The sequence below is a fragment of the Papaver somniferum genome, chromosome 1, assembly GCF_003573695.1.
Source record: "Papaver somniferum cultivar HN1 chromosome 1, ASM357369v1, whole genome shotgun sequence".
Lineage (NCBI taxonomy): Eukaryota > Viridiplantae > Streptophyta > Magnoliopsida > Ranunculales > Papaveraceae > Papaver > Papaver somniferum.
In genome coordinates this window covers 39320373-39340252 of record NC_039358.1, presented here as the reverse complement: position 1 = coordinate 39340252, position 19880 = coordinate 39320373, and the positions used below count along the sequence as shown (strand labels likewise).

Genomic DNA, 19880 nt, shown 5'->3' with positions numbered 1-19880 from the left:
GTAAATGTTTCATCTTTGTTCTTTGTTTTTTTTCCGTTTTTGTCATTTGAATCCATAAATGTCACCCAAGTTTAGCTTAATTTTGTAAATTATTCAAAACCCATTTTAATATTTAGATGATTAATCATGGGTTGTTTGTTTTATTTCTTTTTTTTGGATGAAGAAAGATCAACACCTCTTTTGGAAGCTCTACTGAAAATCAAAAAGGGTAACCCCTCATCATCCATCTCTTTAACCCTCTCACATTAGTTGATTTTAGCAAAGATTAATGGAGGCTAGGTAATGAAGTCACAAAGATTTTCCCATGTGCATTAAAGAGAGCTACATTTACACATCAATAATCCTCTAGCACCACGGTATTGAGGAAACTGGGTGGCGGGGGTTCTAGACTGTAGTCTGTATATATAGTATACAAATCTCCAGAAAGAATACGAAGAAAAGGAGAAGACAAAAGAGCTGGGATTATCATACATTGTAGATCAAATAAAGTTTTCCCATTAATTTAGGATGAATTTTTAATAAAGAAAGTATATGATTAAGAATAACAAAATTTTGAGCCAAATCGGAAGAATTAAGGAGAATCTAAAAATAATAAATGTAAAAAATATATTTTATTTTCCAAATTGTGCTTCTAGATATGTGGATATCTATAAAATATATTTGTTTCTGACCCTGAACTACTTATTCCCTTTATCAATTTGTTAACTATTTTTTTTTCCTGAAGCATCAATTTGTTAACTAAAATATATAGAATGACAATTAATTTAGAATATACGTATATATATATAATTAATTTAGAAAAAAATTAATATATATATATATATGCAAATAATTCGATGAGGCCTTGCATGTGCGTATATATAAATGTGTGGTAAAATACTCCCTCATTAATTTGTTAACGTTAAAATGTATTGAAATGACAACATTTTCAAAAAAATAAGATATATGCAATTAATTCGAAAAAGCCATGCATGTGTATATATATATATATAGTACGTAGTAGGATCTTCACATACTCGATCCAAATGAAAAAATGGGTAGGAGGAGCCATGGCAACATAAGTTTGTTGTTGCTGCTATTGTTTTCAGCTCTGATTTCGAAGGGTTCATCATCGTATTATCATGTGACAGTGCATGTAAAAAATGATATTGGAGATGGTATTATTTTAGATACCCTCTGTAGTCTGTATGTCCGATGGCTATGGTATGATCTTAGATAAGTATGTCGATATACTGGGTCATCGTATGCTCCATGAAGGTGAAGAGTGGAATTGGGAATTTCGTGCAATTACAGGTTATTCATACTTTTGGTGTTATCTTCGTTGGTACGATGACAAGGAACGTATTTGGTATAGTGGCGATTTCGACGTATACCATGCAAACGGACTAAGAAACAAATACATATATAGATGCCGTCATAATTGCACGTGGTCTGCTAATCGACAGGGTTTCTTCTTGTATAGGGTCGATAAACAAGAGTGGCAGCAAAGAGATAAATGGACTATTGAGTCACGTTGGTGATAAAACCATCTAAATGTTTTTTTTCTAACTTGCTAGCTTGTTGTATCTAGTAAGTGTTAATGATGAAATAGACAAAACAAATTACTTTATTATTTAGCTAATGTTATTTAATTTTTGAATGAATTAAGTGTCAATGGTGGTGAATCTAGCCTATTATTCATGCATGTCAATCGCTCACTAGGCAGCTTTAGCAACACAAACAACCTAACTTAACTTGGTCAAAGACACACAAACCACACCATAGATTCATTATTTGTTATGTTGATTTTTCGATTTGAGTGTATTCTGTCCAATATGGAATGCCTTTCATGTGAACTTGATACCCCGAGCTTCAGAAGTTGCATGCTTCCTCAATTTGGATCCATATCTTGGAATTGGAGCGTTTTCTTATTTATTGCAGAAGCAGTGATGCTAGAGCTGAAAACCACTCTGAGAATGAAAGGTAAAAAATTTAGCAACTGTACCCTTTGAGGTTCCGTAAAAAGCTTGATGTTTATCTAGACAAACTGTTTTGATTCGTTCAAAGGGGGACTTTAATGGAAGTTTTCTGAACAAAATATTGGTGCACCCCCTAGTTATGAAGAAGCAGTAAGTGATGCTCGAGTCATATCCATGATGAACGGTACCACTTACTTTCAACATGTACGATGCTTTTTCCTTTGTGATCGTTTTCTGGTTATTGACATTCTCCTGACTGAAAGGGATGGAGATACTCCCGTAGGGGAAACTTCTGCGAAAGCATCGTCTTCAACTGGAAGCACAACTCACACTCCTGGGACCAGCGGATCTGGTACAACTGTTGCTCCTGCAAACCAATGTTTTTGATGAATTTGACCCTCGCAGTTTCGCTCCAGGTACGAAATGCATGTGTAGTGCCTTTCAGTTCAGAATCAATTCAGATGTTGATGCTGTACGGCCCATTCCACTGCTTCCATTACTACAATGGCTTCTGCACAATTGGAGCTTGTAGAGAAAATCTTAATATTCAGTGAGCTTGTGAACGCATACAGGTGTTATACATAAAGACATAAACAGAACCTATATATATATGCATGCTCATGAAAAATGACATACTGAAGGTGCAAAGTCTTTCAGGAGAAAGAATACCCATGACAACACTGCATTGCGTCAAGCAAACGAGGTATTTTTAATCTAATTGACTGTCTTTTTGTTCTAAGATGAAATAAAATAAAAATAAAACGACAGCACGAGAGAAGATAGAGAAGTTGTGTTAGAAGTATCATCGGCCAATTAGGAAAGCCGGAATGTGCACCCGGATTTCAAGCGGGAATGTGACTCAAGGATTACACTAGATACATTTAGTCCGGTCTTCTTTGGACATTTTTTTGGGGGACAAATTTAGGGACGGGCTATAGCCCCTTGCTAAGCCCGTCTAAGTAGGACTAAAATAAAACCCCAACGCCTATCAAAATGCAGTCTTTCTCTCTTTCCTCCAAGCCAAGATGAGAAATTTGTGGGAAGAAACCCTAATTTTCTAGATTACCAAATCGAAGAATCAACAGAAATAATGTGAAGCATGCATTTCGGAAGAGATGTACCGTGAATCCTTAATCTGTTTGCAAAAATTGGTATGCCCCTAATCACTTCCTCCTCTCATTTTGTTTCTTAATTTGCACCTCAATTTACCACCCAGAAAAACTACCCTTTTATCATGCTTGAACACAACTTTACTCCGTGTGTGAATTTGGTTAATACTGAAATGGATGATTACCCATTCGATAGATCACCTTGGAAATTGATTATCAAGGCAGTGGGTATGCCTGGACACGGGTCCAGGATGTTTGATAACAGTGCTATGGAGCATTTGATGAGACATGAGAGGGGAAAGTTTGATTTGTTTTAAAGCTCGATTGGCCATGAATTAGGAAGTTGTATTGATGATCTTGTGTATTTGAAAGCTGGTATTTTTGGTGTATGTTTTAGTGTAATGAAATTTTGAATTCTTTTGAATTTTGGTTTATGATGAGTGATTTTTTTGTACAGGGTTATCTAATGAATATGCAACCTTCAGAAACTGAAGCAGGTTTTGATATTTGGATTCCACATATGGTAGACCCAGAGCTGTTGATAAAGAGAATCGTTGATGAATGGGAGCCACACTATAGGAGCATATGAGGTGAGATTCTCCTGACTAAAAGGGATGGAGATACTCTCATAGTGGAAGCTACTTCCAAAGCATCGTCTTCCACTGGATGCACAATCTCACAGTCCTGGGACCAGCGGATATGGTGCAACTGTTGCTCCTGTAAACCAACAACCTAGTGCTTTTGATGAATTTGACCCTCGCAGTTTCGCTCCAGGTATGAAATGCAAGTGCCATTTAGTTAGGAATCAATTCAGATATTGATGTTCTTAGGTTTCATGTGTATGCATGCAGTACACATAACATGAGTTTTTTTTGTTGCTTAATTTAAGCTACCAGTTAAGCCGGTAGGTAGCTTGGGTCTATTACCACTTACCAGTGTTATGTTTGATCAAATATTTTTATTCTTGAAATTATTTATATTTGGCGGGATCTGCGACTTCCCTGAAGCTAAAGAACTCCTCTTTCTAGAGGCTGGAGCTAAACCATTGTTATTTCTTCTTGTTAGCTACCGCTCCTCCCGCAAGTAACGGAGAAATGGATCTACTTGGGTCCTTCTCGGATGCTCTGGCTATCCTCAACTTCTATGACCACAACATCTGAAGCTAGAATTCCCTTTGATTCTGCTCCAGGGTCTACATTCACAGCACTATCATCAGCATCTATTGTGCTGAGCCAGGTATGATTGATAGTTTTGAAACATCAAAAAGTGTCAACTTCTCGTTTTAGTGGGGACAAATAATAAGTGGACAAGAGTCAGGGAAACATCTTAATTGTGAGGCATAAAGACATGAAATTAGAACTCCAATTATTCCAAAGAGCTCTAGTTTACCAATATGAAAAATAAGCTGTGATGTTTCAACGGACAAATATGTTGTTGCTACCGCAATAAACACTCAAGAATTCACCACACGGAACTTGGGTCGTAATCTTACTGGTTTCCCAGACCAAGGCTGATTTTTCCTGGCATCAAATTCCCGCCAACACTGAATATCAGGCTGCTTAAAAGTACTTATACTTATGTTCCTCTTGCTCGTATGTGATAAACTTGAAAATCGATTTGTTATATTTCATTTACAGCATATTGAAGACCCATTCGGTGAGACTCCCTTCAAGGCTATACCTTCCGCAGAAAATAACCAACCACCGCAAGATTTTTCTTCCACCACCAATGCAGTGGCCCAAAGTTCTGAAACCTTCCAACCAGCCTCACCACAGATCCAACTAACCCTGTCTGGCTTTGACTTCGGAGACACGTTTGAAAGCCTCAGTTTTGGTCCTTCTGAATGTTTCCAAATTTACTCTTACAAAAGCTGAGTTGCAAAATGATAATGATTTAGCAGACATCCTCCCACCTTTAGCTTTACCTGCTCCAACAGGACCACTTTCACAGGCAAGTGGTCCTGAGAACAACTTCCCTGCACATTCAGGATATGAAGCTGTGAGGTCACAGGAATCCTTTAATACTGCACAAAACCCATGTGGAGGGCGACAGGGATCTTTTGGTGCTCTAGGTGGCCCTTCACAACCAAATGTTGCTGGACACTTCCCTCCGCAGTCAGTATGGAGAGCTCCAGTTGCCTCACTCGGAGGTTTTAATGCTCCAAGTGGACCACATATCCAGCCAGGTGTTTCTGGGAACAATTTTCCTGCACGATCCGTATGGTGCACCAGTATCCTCACAGACTGGTTTTAATGGTCCAAGTAGATCAGTCCCCCAACAAAACAATAATGCGATAGGGAATTATTACTAGCAGACAGGACCTACAGTACCAGCAACTTCACTACCTGCCAAACCTCAACAAAAGGATAGCAAATTTGAGACTAAATCAACAGTTTGGGCAGATACACTTGGCCGAGGGCTTGTAAAATTGAACATATCTGGACGTAAGTACTTCAACTGCATATTTTGGTTTGTGATCGAAAAACAAGATTTACCAAACCAAGGGCACGAACTGAAAGTCTGGCCTGTCACTGGCTTCTTTGCTTTTCTTTGTTTCATTGTTTGGGTTCTGCGCTTATGTGTTTGTGCCCTGCAGCTAAAATCAATCCTCTGTATAATAGATATGTGGTGCATTCTTATTACATCATTCACCACAAGCTAGCTACTAGCTATAGCTACAATATCAGCTGATGTTACCTCTAGAAGAGATTTCTCCATAAGGAAGTTGAGAGCAGTTTACCTCCAAAATTTTGAAGAGTTCACCATGCCCTTGACTGAAAATTATTGTCAATAACTCTGATGAGATGACTCCAAAACCAAATCTCAAACAGAAACCTCATCCAGTGGATCATTTCACTTTCTTCCAAACATATGAGTGAAAGAGAGAAATCATAAGAATCTCGTTCCTAATTTGAGAATCATTTTAGGATTCCAAAATTTCACTTATCCTTGTAGTGTGCTCGCGAAGAAAATCAAAAGTTAAAACAGACAGATGAGCGTAATAGTTTAGTCCAAAATTTCACTTATCCATAATAGTTTAGTCCCACATCATGTAGATTTTTAATTTCTCTTGGTTTATATGTTGTAGACATGCACTTCTATCATCGAGTGCAACCGTACAGGATCTGTAGTTTGCACTTGTAGTCCCCAGCCTTGCGGGGATGCCGTGCGCCAGTGTCATTGTCGGGTTGCAAAAAAAAGTTGCGCTTGCCTTTTTTAATTTTTTGCATTCATTGCCTTCCCCGAACTTCTCCCTTTAGTTTTTTGCATTCAACCAGTATGTAGAGTTGATAACTGGCAAAGAGATTTAATTGCTTCTTCTATGTCTGTTTAGTTTCTCTGATTGCCAGTCTGTTTATGGAATACACTCATTCATTCAGCTCTATATGTTTTGCAAAGAGGAAGTGGAAAAGCTTCAACTGAAAATCAAAGAGAAGGAAGGAAAAGCTTCAAAAGAAAGAAGATTGTTAAATCTCCAACCTGAAAGAGAATTTGAGAAAGATCAAATCAGTATCTGAAGAAGGAAAGGATAAACGGATATTTGCAGCAGAATCTGATGTTGCCGCCCTTCAGAAGCAATCCAACAAACCTGCTGTTTTAAAGGAATTGAAAGAATGTGGATATAACTTTCATGTTTCTACTAGATCACAATGAAAAATTAGGTACTTCGACTGAGATTTAAAGTTACTAAATAATCCAGCTTTCTGAGCTTACTAACCAAAGGAGGAATAGTGGGATTTCAAAGCTTCCATACTGCATTCATTTTGTTTCCAAGGAGAACGGAAAGGACAGGTTACCTTCCTCATATTGTTTGAAGGATCCAGTCTACACACTTCAATCACAAGGATTACGCCCAACACCTCAAGCATATGAAAGCTGGTGAGCTTTCTGTCAATGATTATGAGCTTTTGAGTAGAATGATTATGCAGTATCAAGATACTGCTTGGAAAAAGAATCTTATCTTCAGGGTGATGAATAGATTAAGAAAGCGGCATATTAACGAAATGATGTTTTTGTGCAAGTAACATCTTCCTGACTCAATTCGGTGCCAAAAAGCAAAAGTTAGCTGAAATGTTTGATGAAGAGAACGCCACGATGCAAGATTCACTCCGGTGACCTGAAGGTTCAATATAAATCTGTCAATGGAACAGTTGGATAGTATATCGCAGCTGCTGCACCACCAGCTCAACCAATAAGAGACAAGTTTAGTTGAATGAACTGGGCAGGGGATGCGGGAACGTGTACCCCCCTTAGGAACAAACAATGATGTAGACTCTTCCCTACTGGATATATCTTAGACGAGCACCCCTCAGCGTGCAACGGAAGTCACTAACCTAGGAACTTTTATGGCTTTCATCTGTCCAATCAGCACCAGTGGTCTACCACTAGACCACTGGTGGTGCATCCTTTTAATCATTTTGATTTATCTGCAATGTGGTCTCACTTTGCTGGTGCAATATTTTTATCATTTTGGCTTATATGCAAAGTGTGGTCTAACTCTAGTAAATTTTGTAACAAGGAGAAGACAAGACCAATTGTTAGTGCGTGAACTGGTCAATTAGGCGTATGGGCTACAAATTTTATTTTGATGGATATGGTTTTTTCTTCGAGAAGCAGGTTTTAAATTGATATCACCTCACTGTTGTGGTTTAAAGGATCAAGAGAAGCAATTATCTGCAGTCTACTGAAGCTCCTTAAAAGCTCTAGGGCCATTGGATCATGAGGGTTATATCAGATGACCCAGAAGAAAAAACAATAGCAAGCCATTTGGGAAGCATCCATGGACTCGGTCTTTTAAGTTAACCACTAGGTAAAGCTAAAAATCCAATCACATGTCTTCAGTTTCCAGGTAGGTTTTATATTTGGTAGGGGCGTGCCAGGCCTTTGCAGTAATGCAACGCATGTGAACCCCAGAAGCAAGCTACTGTGATGGGAACTCCACCATCAATTTGAGAAAACAACCTAGCTACTCTAAAGCTTTAGACTAGGCCCTCTAAAAAATTTAGAAACGGCAACTTGAGCGGAACTAGCTACAATAGGTCATAAGGTGTGTCACTTTGAGTAAGCCACTATCAAGGTCAAGTCTAGGCCTTCTAGAGGGTAGCTAAAAATCCACATGCCTTTGGCAGCTCAGCTTCCAGGTTGGTTTAGCATACGCAAAATTTTGGCTTTTAGATTTGGTGGGGGTGCGCCAGGCCATTGCAATAGTGCAAAGCAAAGGCGACGCTTGAGAACCCCAGCAACAAGCTGCTGTGGTGGGAACTCCCCCATGAAAAAAATTAATTTAATATTGTGTGAGCCGATGGCTCACATATCAGATATTAAACTGATAAGAACAGATACTACACTTGATCTTAGCCAAAAGGCCGAGAAAGGTATGCTTCTTCTCAGCTTAGGCTGCTGCTTTTATACTGTCTTGTTTCCATTCCTCTTCTCTGGACTAGTCTATGTGGGACTAAATGTTTAGTTTGCTGCCGCTAGGTGCCGATGTTGGCTTCATTGGAACATACTAAAATAAGAGTTGGCAACGAATACTGTGTGCACAAAGCTTGAGACAGCTTCTATGTAGTAAGCTCATAAAACTTGAGACAGCTTGAGTAGTCAAGATACAGTTTTCTGCTTCCTTACTTATGCTCATTTGACAAAAACTAATACAGGTACTGCTACATTTTGATTTGTTTTCCTTTACAGTATTCTTAAAAATTTAGCATTCACTGAGGGTAACCGTCCCAAAATTTGAATGGTTTTTCATGACATTTTGAATGGGTTTAGATGTAATGGTTCTCATGAATAAAGCTTTGATAAAACTTTGGATGTATGTTGAACTTCAACGATGTAAAATACAACATCTGTTACATGAACTGCAACTATTTGACAAAATACCCCAATGAAGAAATTGATTTGGGTGTCTCATTTGTTACCTTAATTTGTGTTGTGTTTGTGTGAAATCGAAGAAAATAGCAGTTGAATATCTCAATAAACAAATAAGAAAGAGTAGTGGTACTCATTGAACTTTAGCAAACAGTTCAAGAAAGTATTGAATTTGTGGTGTTTCTTTTAAGTTTAGCTGAGTACTCTGCTTCATAATCAATTTTGGTTATTGTTAGATGTCTCATTAGGTACATTAATTACCTTAATGGTGGTGTTCTTATGGAAACTACTACTTGACATTTGGTTTCTGTGCTGCAAAATGTTTCTTAATTTCTTAAACTTACTATAAAGGTCACCACAGTAAGAGAATTTGTCTGAAAAAGAAACAAGAGAAAATGTTAAACCAACCATTTGTGTACATGGGTATTTTATGTTTGAAGAAATGTTAATTGAAATATTAATTGGAATGGAATGGCAAGCGCATCGCGGCTGCATCTAGCCTAGTTGTGATATAAGTATTTTTATTTTGTTAACTTTTTTTCCAATGAAATGAAATTTTGGTTCTTCTTCTGTCATCAGTAGAAAGGTAGATAGAGACAGAAGGGAGGAGCTTAAAGATATCTTTGGTGGTGGTGGTGGATCTCTATTGATGAGTATACCATTCATTTTCTAATCCTCGTAGTTTGTTTTTGAGTAGTTTGGGGTTTTCTAAAAATTGGGTCTCATTGAATCTTCATGTCTTTGAAAATACTGCCATCATTGGAATTATACACACTTCCTTCCATATGCTTTCAGTTGATGAATGAGATATATCAAACCAAGATCTTGTTGTCGATTTTTTAAAAGTTATGTAATTGAAACAAATTTGTCACCAGGGTGAATGCAGTTTTAGGTAGCTGACTTTCATCATGTACTAGTTGAGTGTGAGTTGCTTGAGTGATTTTGTGTACCTTGTTAGTCGGCAACTTAACTGTTTGCCTTTGCCATGTTAATTGCTTGCTTGTCTTTGACAATGATACATCCATTGTCAAAGCCTTAGTCACAGCTGGAGTTGTGTTTCTCTATTCTCTCATTTTGGATCTAGTTTTTGCAGAAGTTGTATGAGCCGTTTCTCTTTTATTTCTAATTCGCAGGCGAGAGATGGAAGAACAAGGATCACATCTTACTTAATTAGTAGTGAATAAACCAATGCAGAACTATTCAACTTAATAATCAAGCTTAATTCGTGTGCATTTGATTCTGCTCTATGATCATTGTTATTTCCTTGGAGCTTTTGCTTTTGATGTGTCAGCTGACTCAGCTCTACAATCCAACTGTAGATTAGGCCAAACTCTGGAAATCTGGAAATATGTGAACTTTAGATATAAATTAAACATAAGATGCAGACTGTCGAGTGTTTGATTTGCATACAGGGGTGGAAGACGTCAAACTACTTGATTTGATTATGGTTAAGGGTTTGATATGGGCAACAGCTGCAGACTTGGCAAGGAATAGAGGACGAGTCCTTTCCATATAATGGGAAGGGAGATAAAATTTAGTTTCAAGTTTTGTAGGGCTTTACCCTTGATTAGAGGGAGCCCTTCCAGAAATTCTCAACGGCCCTAGGAGACCTAAGACAGAAGAAGGGGTTTGGAAATAGTTTTCAACCAGCAATTGACGCGCCTCAGTTATTACCTCATTAGCTGCATCATTGCCCCAAGCGCAAAGATGAGTTTTGAGGAATGCATCAACTGCATTTTATAGCTTCATTTTCACATCTGTAACTTTGTTATCGACAATGTGGGACTAAACTATAATACTCTCACTTCCAAAGACAGCTTAGCAAGTCTTTAAGCTGTTTGAAACAATTGGTATGCCTTAATCACTTCTTCCTTTCATTTTGTTTGTTAATTTGCACCTTAATTTTACCACCCAGAAAAACAACAACCCTTTTCTTATGCCAACTTTACTTCATAAGTTACTATGATTCACTGGGTGAATTTGAAGACGATGCTGTTAATATTGAGTAGAATGATTACCCATTTATCAATACTTAGTCTTATTCTGTTTTTATGCTCATAGATCACCTTGGAAGTTGATTATTAAGGCATTGGGTATACCTGGACATGGGTCAAGGATGTTTGATAACAATGCTATGGAGAATTCGATGAAGAATCTAGAAGTTATGACTAGATATAGAGATGGGCATTCTGATTTGGTTAAAGCTGGATTGGCCATGAGTTAGGAAGTTGTGTCAGTGAATGCTGGTACTCCTTTGCCTACGAAAGCTGGTGAGTTCTGCGATATCCGTATGGTGAGTTTTGAAATATGTTTTAGTGTAATGAAGATTGATGAGGAGTGATTCTCTTTACATGGTTATCACATGTTTTGATGTTCTTTACAGGAGTGATTGATTTTGAATTATGGTTGATGAGTAGTGATTTTCTTTTCAGGGTTGTCAACAGTAGACCCAGAACTGTTGATAAAGAGAATCGTTGATGAATGGGCGCCACATTATAGGATCATGGCATATGAGGTGAGATTCTCCTGACTAAAAGGGATGGAGATACTCCTGTGGTGGAAGCTATTGCCAAAGCATTGTCTTCCTCTGAAACCAAAACCTCACAGTCCTTGGACCAGCGGATATGGTGCAACTGTTGCTCCTGTAAACCAATAACCTAGTGCTTTTGATGAATTTGACCCTCGCAGTTTCGCTCCAGGTATGAAATGCAAGTGCCTTTTGGTTAGGAATCAATTCCGATACTGGTGTTCTTAGGTTTCATGTGTATGCTTGCGGTACACATAACATGATTTTTTGTTGTTGCTTAATTTAAGCTGTGCCATCACCAGTTAAGTCGGGGTAGGTAGCTTGGGTCTATTACCACTTACCAGTGTTATGTTTGATCGAATATTTTTATTCTTGAAATTATTTATATTTGGTGGGATTTGTGACTTCCCTGAAGCTAAAGAACTCCTCTTTCTAGAGGGTGGACCTAAACCATTGTTATTTCTTCTTGTTAGCTACCGCTCCTCCCGCAAGTAATGGAGAAATGGATCTACTTGGGTCCCTCTCGGATGCTCTGGATTTCCTCAACTTCTATGAACACAACATCTGAAGCTGGAATTCCCTTTGATTCTGCTCCAGGGTCCACATTCGCAACACTATTATCAGCATCTATTGTGCTGAGCCAGGTCCAATTGATAGTTTTGAAACTTCAAATAGTGTCAACTTCTCATTTTAGTGGGGACAAATAATAAGTGAACAAGAGTCAGGGAAACATCTTAATTGTTAGGCATAAAGACATGAAATTAGAACTCCAATTTATTCCAAAGGGAGTGCCACAGGGAGCTGTTGGTGCTCTAGGTAGCCCTTCACAACCCAATATTCCTGGACACTTCCTTCTCCAGTCAGTATGGAGAGCTCCAGTTGCCTCACTCTGAAGTTTAATGCTCTAAGTGGACCACATATCCAGCCAGGTGTTTCTAGGGACAATTTCCCTGCACGATCTGGGTATGGTGCACCAGTAGCCTCACAGACTGGTTTTAAACCTCCAAGTAGATCATCCCCCCGCAAAACAATAATGTGGCGGGGAATTATCACCAGCAGACGGGATCTACAGCACCAGCAACTTCACAGGTCACTCTTTCCATTCCAGCAGGACTACCTGCCAAACCTCAACAGAAGGACAACAAATTTGGGCAGTTTTGGCTGATACACTTAGCCGAGGGCTTGTAAATTTGAACTTTTCTCTGGATGTAAGTGCTTCAACTGCATCGTTTGGTTTGATTTGAAAAACCAAGGACACAAACTGAAAGTCTGAGCTGTCACTGGCTTCTTCGCTTTTCTTTGTTCCATTCCCTCTTACAAATGTTTCAATTACTTCAGGATGATATCTGGAAATAGGTTTACTTTGTTTTTTTTCATTTTTTGGGTTCTGTGCTTATTTGTTTGTGCCCTGCAGCTAAAACCAATCCTCTGGCGGATATCGGAGTTGAAATCTATCAATCACAGGGAGAAGAGAGACAAAGTTGTTCCACATACGGCTGTAATTAACGTGTACAATCAACATGGGTAAAGCTATGGGATCTTGCTCTGGAATGGGTCTTGCAGGTGCAAGTGCCTTGCTGCTCCTCCTAACCCCGACCGCAGGTATTGGTATGGGTATGGGTGGTGAGGGAGGAATACAAGGCTTGAGTATGAGAGGTTATGGTGGCATGAACAACAGTTATGCAGATGGCATGATTAATACGGTGGTTATAGATGAGCTTCAATAGTGTATATAGTACAGGTACGCGATTATGTTTATTGCCTTCAGGGGGGACAGAAGCCGGTGCTAGTAGCAGCAGGTTACAACTACTATATATACACACACAATATGTTCAAATTTACATATTAAAAGTGAATATTCAAATTTTCAGTGATTGATCACTTGTATTGGTTTTGTCAGAAGATTACTGATTGTACCCTGTATCTCCAAATCATGCTCATAGCTTTTGGTTTTCTTCCTCCCCCTTTTTTGAGTTTCATAGTTTAAACTGTCTCTGTGTATCTTCTTTTGTATGGGAAATCAAATAATTATGCTTTTAAATATCTCATGGAGTTTTTTTCACATTTGTTGGTGTTCTTTTATGAGATCATTCCATTTTGGCTACTTCTTTTGGCATGTTTTACTGATCAATTTGCTGAAGCTGGTTTTGACAAGGTACAATAAATGGGTACCATTGGTCTGAATAAAATTGGATTTACTTTTGTTCAAACTTAAGTCTTTATTTTTCGGTAAACTTGGTCTTTATGTTAATTCCAAATTTACAGAATGGAGAAGATGTGCTTATGAGTTGTGAATTTTGGTATCAGAAGAGTGGTGAGGATGTCTTTATGAGTTGCAGAGTGTTCTTGTGCTGCTAAGTACTTGGCAAAATTAAGAGTCTGGTGGATATTTCTTATCAAGCTGGGAATTGCAGCTAATTCACTAAACCTCGGCTCCTTGCTCGGAAGCAGATTTTGGGCTTCTTGCTTACTTAACGGACAAAAGATTGAATTTAGTACTTGGTAGGGGTGCGCCAGGCCATTGCAGCAGTGCAACACAAGGGCGACGCGTGAGAACCCCAGCAGCAAGCTGCTGTGATGGGAACTCCCCCGTGAAAAAAATTAATTTAATATCGTGTGAGCCGATGGCTCACATATCAGATATTAAACTGATAAGAACAGATACTACACTTGATCTTAGCCAAAAGGCCGAGAAAGGTATACTTCTTCACAGCTTAGGCTCCTGCTTTTATACTGTCTTGTTTCCATACCTGTGCTGTGGACCAGTCCATGCGGGACTAAAACTTAAGTTCACTGCCTTGGCTGAGTTGAGTTTTCTAGGGACATATTTGAACGGAAATAAGTTTATGGGATGAGTTAAGTTTATACAGAAGAAGAAGAAGAATTGGCTTCATACCATAAGTGATGACATTCGCTAAGTGCCGATGTTTGAGTATTGAATTGGCTTGATGGTAGGATCAACCACTTTTCTATTGACTTCTTAGTTCAGTTAGTTTTGAAGTTTGTTGTCAAAATTGAGTATGTAACGCTGATGCTTTAGCTAAGTTGCTTGTGTCAACGTTAGTAGTCATTACTGGCTAGATCTCATTTCTGATTACTGCGCTCACTTCCTTGTGTGTCTTCCCATGTCTACACCACTGGCATTGTTTCACATTTCCGCTTTCTTCAGTTTGTTTAGATTTGGGCATATATACACTTTATAAAAACAACAATAAATCATTAATGGATTTAACTGAGACCCAAACTCTAGCTACTTAATAAACATTCAGACAGTCCTCAAAATGTGACGGACACATGTGAACGAGTTTATCTAAAATGTATCTCGACTACTCAAGCTTCTCAAGTTTTATGAGCTTACTACTGCACAGAAGTTCAAACCTGGCTTCTTCCTTTGAGTTTAAGGGTCATGTTCAACAGAAAACAAGTTGGAGACGCGCCAAAGCCAATTTATTAACGACAATTCATCCATAGTAAACAGTACCACATCCTTACAAGAACAAGCAAATTTATATATTTCTTGATTATTTTTTTTTTTGATCGTGAAAGAAAGATTGTATTAGAGAAATAAGAATTTGAGTACACCAAGACCTGAAACGCAAATTACAGAGATGCAACTTTCAATAGAAAGAGCAAGGCCTGAGGGGCTAAGAATTTCTTTACAAACTGTAAGAAAACTAAAGCCCATTAAAAGCCTAGGAGACACAACCTCAACCAAGCTTGGAAGCCCAAGACAACGTAAACAACATTAACCAACAACCCGTTACAACGTGTTTAGATACCCGATTACCCGGTGGAATTTTCCCGTTCACTGTAGAAAACCCAGAATAAATGAAAACCCTAAGTAACAGCATTGCTACCAAAAACCGCCGCCGACCGCCATATGGATCATCACTACCATCACGAATTAAATCATTGCAAATCTACACCCAGATTATCAACAGAAAACTGGCACCATTGCTAATTAATAACTGAGATGGGGAGCCTTTTCATCATCAAAAATCAACACACTTATCGATTAAGGAGAGAAAATGAGAGATGGCTGTAAGGGATGGGTGCAGGGATGGGATGTGGTGTATAAGGAAGTGTTTTGGTGGTGATTTAATTTCGATTGAGATCTGGTGGCTGCAATTATAATTTTGATTTGTGAAAATTAACACACGATTCAGTTGATGGGTGAATGAGATGTATGAGTTCTTCAAACTAAGATGAGGTGAGATATGGGAGAAAAGAAAATAGGATATCATCTTCAAATCAGGAAGTTGAAGATAAATGAGGGAAGAGAGGGATTCGAGCCATGGCTGAGAGATGGGAAAAAAGAAAAGGGGATATCATCTTCAAATCAGGAAATTGAAGATAAATATGGGAAGACAGAGATTCAAGTCATGGCTGAGATGCAGGAAACATAAATAGAAACTAAAATTAAGGACGGAGAACAACAGAACGATGAAATCCTTGCTCGGATCTAGTCTTTTGACTAGATCCGAGCAAGAAAGAGGCGGCTGAATGTAAAAGCTAGGGTTAGGAGAGAGGATAGAGAGAGGTAGAGAGGATAGAGAGAGGTCGTTCATAAAAGTATTTCCTCTTTCATCTTTCTCCCTCTCCCACCGAAACAAGCATCCACCATTTACCTATTACTTGATACACGATCAAAAAAAATACATATTTCTTGATTAACTGCTATTACTCTCAAAAAAAAAAGAAGAGAATGAAAAGTAACATAAAGTATATCACTACAAGTTACAGCACCTAACTAGAAATATTTCGTTGAATTCCCATTTTCTCGTCTTTCCCTGATTCTCTCATTCTCGACAACCACATCTGCAGCGAAAACCTCATCATTTGAAGACGAAAAAGTTAACAATTATATGATGATTATGAGTCCAGTGAAATGCAGGCTCTACTACACCGTAAGTATATTACACTTACAGTGAGGCTTTTAACCGTATGGCTCGTAATGTACAATCCATGGGTACCAATTCCAGATAAAAGGAGAGCCTGAGTTGTAAAACTCTAAAGAATAGACTCTTTCTGCAAGTAGACACTGGACACTTGATTGAACCAAGGGACAACTACAGGGTGCTAAGTACAACTTCTTTCTCAGTGCACAATATGGATAAGGAAATGTTTTTGCTGGTTGGGGAAAGCAAGGGATCTTTTTCTTGTGGTTGGTTGGTGGAGAGAATAGAAAACTCAGCCAACTATCTTTGGAATACTTATACCAAACTATCTTTTCAGATAGTAGAAGTAGTGAAATCCAAACTGTGTTTGTATTTTGATGTATTTGTCTATACAATATCATGCTGAAGAACGCACTGCTTTAGTTAAGAGTTTTTTTAGTGTTGGGAACAAACAGAATCTTAAGGCTTACCCCTAGTTTCCTCTTTCTCACCAAGTTTGCCATAATCAGTACGAGTTTGTGTCAACACTTTAGCTGATTCTATTGTCATGTATTGAAAATGTGGATGGTCCTTAACCTGTAAAAGGACTTTAATTTGTTTCTTCGGAACATCCGTAAATAGTTGATCACAATTAGTTCATGATGAAGTTAGAAAAATGACCATTTTATGCATATTACTTGCTCATGGTTGGATTTACTAGAAACTGAGTGGTTTATGAGGAAGTTGGAATTTGATATGGTGATTCACTTAACTCAATGAATTTCAGTGTTTGAATTTCTGAGCAAGGTTTTTCAATAATCTCATATGAAACTGAGTTAGTTCCAAGTATACATACTTCGTGTAAGTTGCCACTGGCGTTGTCGGGGTATAGTCTTAGTTTCTGTATATGCTGCCTGAAACTTTTTTGGATGTCAAGTGTTTTGTTTCTGCAGGTGGTTCTATATTTTTGCCTGTTTAGGTGCGAAGGAACCATACAATATGCTGGCTGCCTGAAACTAGCATTAGTTAGCCAAGTCCTGAAGACTAAAACGTGCAGAGGAACCATACGCACACAGTGCTGCCTGAACTGGGTAGTTAGCCAAGTCCTAGACTAAAAATTTTGGTTTTAAATATTGTTGGGTTCCTCCTTCGAAAAGAGAAACCCTTCAAAAATAGGCGTATGCCGCTTACAATGCGGTCAGTCTAGTCAATTTGCAGGAAGGAAATAAGACTAGTGTGTCAACTGATCAATTAAGCATGTGAGGTTCAAATTTTGCTTCTTACCTTTGATGGATATTGTTGTTTTTTGTGTGTGTGCCTCATTGTCTGTGGCGACAGCATTCTATTTCACTTTCCTTTGGTTCTGACATTGATCAGGAGCTTCATACAAACTAATATATTTACTTTATTTATTACAGGTTTCCCAAAGCTCACTAACGAATAATTATGCAGGAAATTAAACTCACGGTCTTGCAGGACCGATAGTTGAATGGAAATAGCCATTTCAGGTAGTGGTCCTTATCCATTATAGTGGGTGTCGTAATCCACCAGTTCTTCCACTCTCATATTTAAGTCGAGAGAATGGCCTGAAATCGGCCGGGAAATGACCGTAAACAGAGGAGACTCTGCAGGATTATCTTTCCAGTGAGTCGACTCAGTGATTAAGACTAGTCAGCCGAGTCAGAACATCTAACTCTGTAGCTGACTCTCCTAATTGACCGTTAGTCAACGTTATATATAACTGTTGACTGTTAATTGACTCCTGTAGCCAAAGGATATTCAGGTGACCAGTAGAGCATATTTCGGAAAGTTCCCAGTTGGTGGCACCAGTTTTCCGGAGACCAGTTTGTAGAAATTGACGTTTAGTCCCACTTTTATTAGGCCTTAGACTCTTTAGTCCTGTCCTTCAAAGTCTAGTACCAGGAGATCCTAATTCACCAAATTTAAAATGGGTCACTCCTTTTTTTTATGATTCAATCCAATTCAATATTTTCCACAACCGAAAATACTCATCACTCATATTTCTATCGTAATTCACTTTCTGTTTTTTCATTTTCCATCAACTCTCCCACGAAGAAAAAATCCTAATCATAATCTCTTCCAAATGAAATTTCAAACTCCAAACACAGATCTTGGAATCAAACAAACAATTGATTGGACTTGATTCGACTTGATTCGTTATCATCGATACGACAATACTTTTCTTTCTCAAGATACTCAATCTAGGGAAAACTTGATGAGATTCAATTTCAACATTGAAGAGTTCATCGTTGAAAGCGATTGGAAAGATAAGTGTAACCTATTCTCATTTAGTTTCATCTCAACTATTAATTTATGAATCGATTTCAGAATTTTATGTACGATTTCGAAAACCTAAATATTTAGGTTTCATTTTTTTTCCTTGCTTAATTTGAAGATATTTGTGTTTCATTGATATCATGTACTTTGAGTAATTGTTTGGTTCTTTTGATGTTGGGAAATTTCGGATGTAGATTTGAATGAAATGTTGTTTCTTTGTGTTTGATTGATTTTATGAGCTTGGGGTAAGAGGTTTATTTTTCATTTTGCCTTTGAAAATACTGAAATCTGGTGGAAATTCTAGAACAAAATTTGACAGAATGGAGTGGTACTTGTGATTCATGCAGCTTGGATAAATGTGGATTTTTTTGTTAAATTGGAAATTTTGGGTTTACAAAACGAGTCAAGAGGTTTTATTAGTAGTTTCAATTGCTTCAGATAGAGCATCCACTATAGTTTGTATTTTAAACGAGATAGGTTCCCTTGAGCTGCCAAGAATATCCATGCATTATTTCTCATTATTAGGCCAAATGCAGCAAGATCACTTTTTTATTTATAAAATATGTCTTGATTACTTTATATGCCAATTAGTGGAGGCTTAATTCACTTTGCATCAGTCATGAACATCGGGAATTCTAGGTGTGTGATTATTAATTAATGCACGAGTATAAGGGTTCAATTATCTTGATAGGTTTTTGCCTGTAGCATGAGACCGGTTTATGTTTGTTTATAATTAATTCCCTTGTGAGTGTGGCATTAACGAATATTGAATTAATGAAAAAAATTGTAGGTCTTTGATGTCAGTCCTCCATGTCTTTTTGGTTGTTCCATGATGAATTGTACGAAGCCTTTGTGAGTCCAGATTGTATTTGTGCTATTTTTTCAGTGTGTTTAGTGTATTACGAGCGTAAGACTATTCTATATCAATGTCCTTGTTTTTTTAGAACGAGTGGTTTCTGGATGTATGTACTTTTGTTACCTGATTGGAGAAACGATGCTAATACTCTTGTCACTTGTCAGATGAATTTACAAGTGTTTTCCTAGCTACATGTTTATGACTAGGTTAATACATCAAATGTTCTTTTTCCCCTTAACATCTTTGAGTTTCCATCTTTTGTTTTTGAACACTTGTCATTTCAAATACTTGTTTTACTAGTTTGTGCACATTTTTCTTTCATATGAGTTATTAATCTGTACATATTTAGAGAGACTTATCAAATGAGACTTATCAAATGTTAGA

At 37.9% G+C, this 19880-nt stretch overlaps 1 protein-coding gene, 1 long non-coding RNA gene and 3 other non-coding genes across 6 annotated transcripts; 2 read left to right on the top strand and 3 right to left on the bottom strand.

The window, feature by feature from the left end:
- Positions 1-2973: 2973 nt before the first annotated feature.
- Positions 2974-6294, top strand: LOC113283739. 2 transcript variants are annotated; one of them, XM_026533082.1, is made up of 4 exons: positions 2974-3109; positions 3525-3841; positions 4133-4303; positions 4705-6294. In XM_026533082.1, exons 2-4 carry the CDS (start codon positions 3812-3814, stop codon positions 4939-4941), a joined length of 438 nt encoding a protein of 145 aa, XP_026388867.1. In that variant the 5' UTR covers positions 2974-3109; positions 3525-3811; the 3' UTR covers positions 4942-6294. The 2 variants fall into 2 exon arrangements, with proteins under 2 accessions (XP_026388867.1, XP_026388877.1); XM_026533092.1 differs by lacking the exon at positions 2974-3109 and adding an exon at positions 3242-3442.
- A 1954-nt stretch (positions 6295-8248) lies between these two features.
- Positions 8249-8446, bottom strand: LOC113340947. Its single transcript, XR_003355695.1, has one exon. It is a non-coding gene; the product is annotated as a U2 spliceosomal RNA (small nuclear RNA).
- A 2045-nt stretch (positions 8447-10491) lies between these two features.
- LOC113341109 lies at positions 10492-10647 on the bottom strand. The gene has a single exon (XR_003355785.1). It is a non-coding gene; the product is annotated as a U4 spliceosomal RNA (small nuclear RNA).
- Positions 10635-12441, top strand: LOC113327927. Its single transcript, XR_003349254.1, has 4 exons — positions 10635-10788; positions 11000-11208; positions 11371-11637; positions 11939-12441. It is a non-coding gene; the product is annotated as an uncharacterized LOC113327927 (long non-coding RNA).
- Positions 12442-13968: 1527 nt separating this feature from the next.
- LOC113340942 lies at positions 13969-14166 on the bottom strand. Its single transcript, XR_003355694.1, has one exon. It is a non-coding gene; the product is annotated as a U2 spliceosomal RNA (small nuclear RNA).
- Between the last annotated feature and the right edge of the window lie 5714 nt (positions 14167-19880).

What these genes read in the sequence shown, in the direction of transcription:
- LOC113283739 (XM_026533082.1), top strand. Translation starts at nt 3,812, where the DNA reads ATGAATTTGACCCTCGCAGTTTCGCTCCAG. An exon ending in CCCTCGCAGTTTCGCTCCAG is followed by an intron (nt 3,842 to 4,132) that starts GTATGAAATGCA and finishes TCTTCTTGTTAG; the next exon opens with CTACCGCTCCTCCCGCAAGT. An exon ending in CATCTATTGTGCTGAGCCAG is followed by an intron (nt 4,304 to 4,704) that starts GTATGATTGATA and finishes TTTCATTTACAG; the next exon opens with CATATTGAAGACCCATTCGG.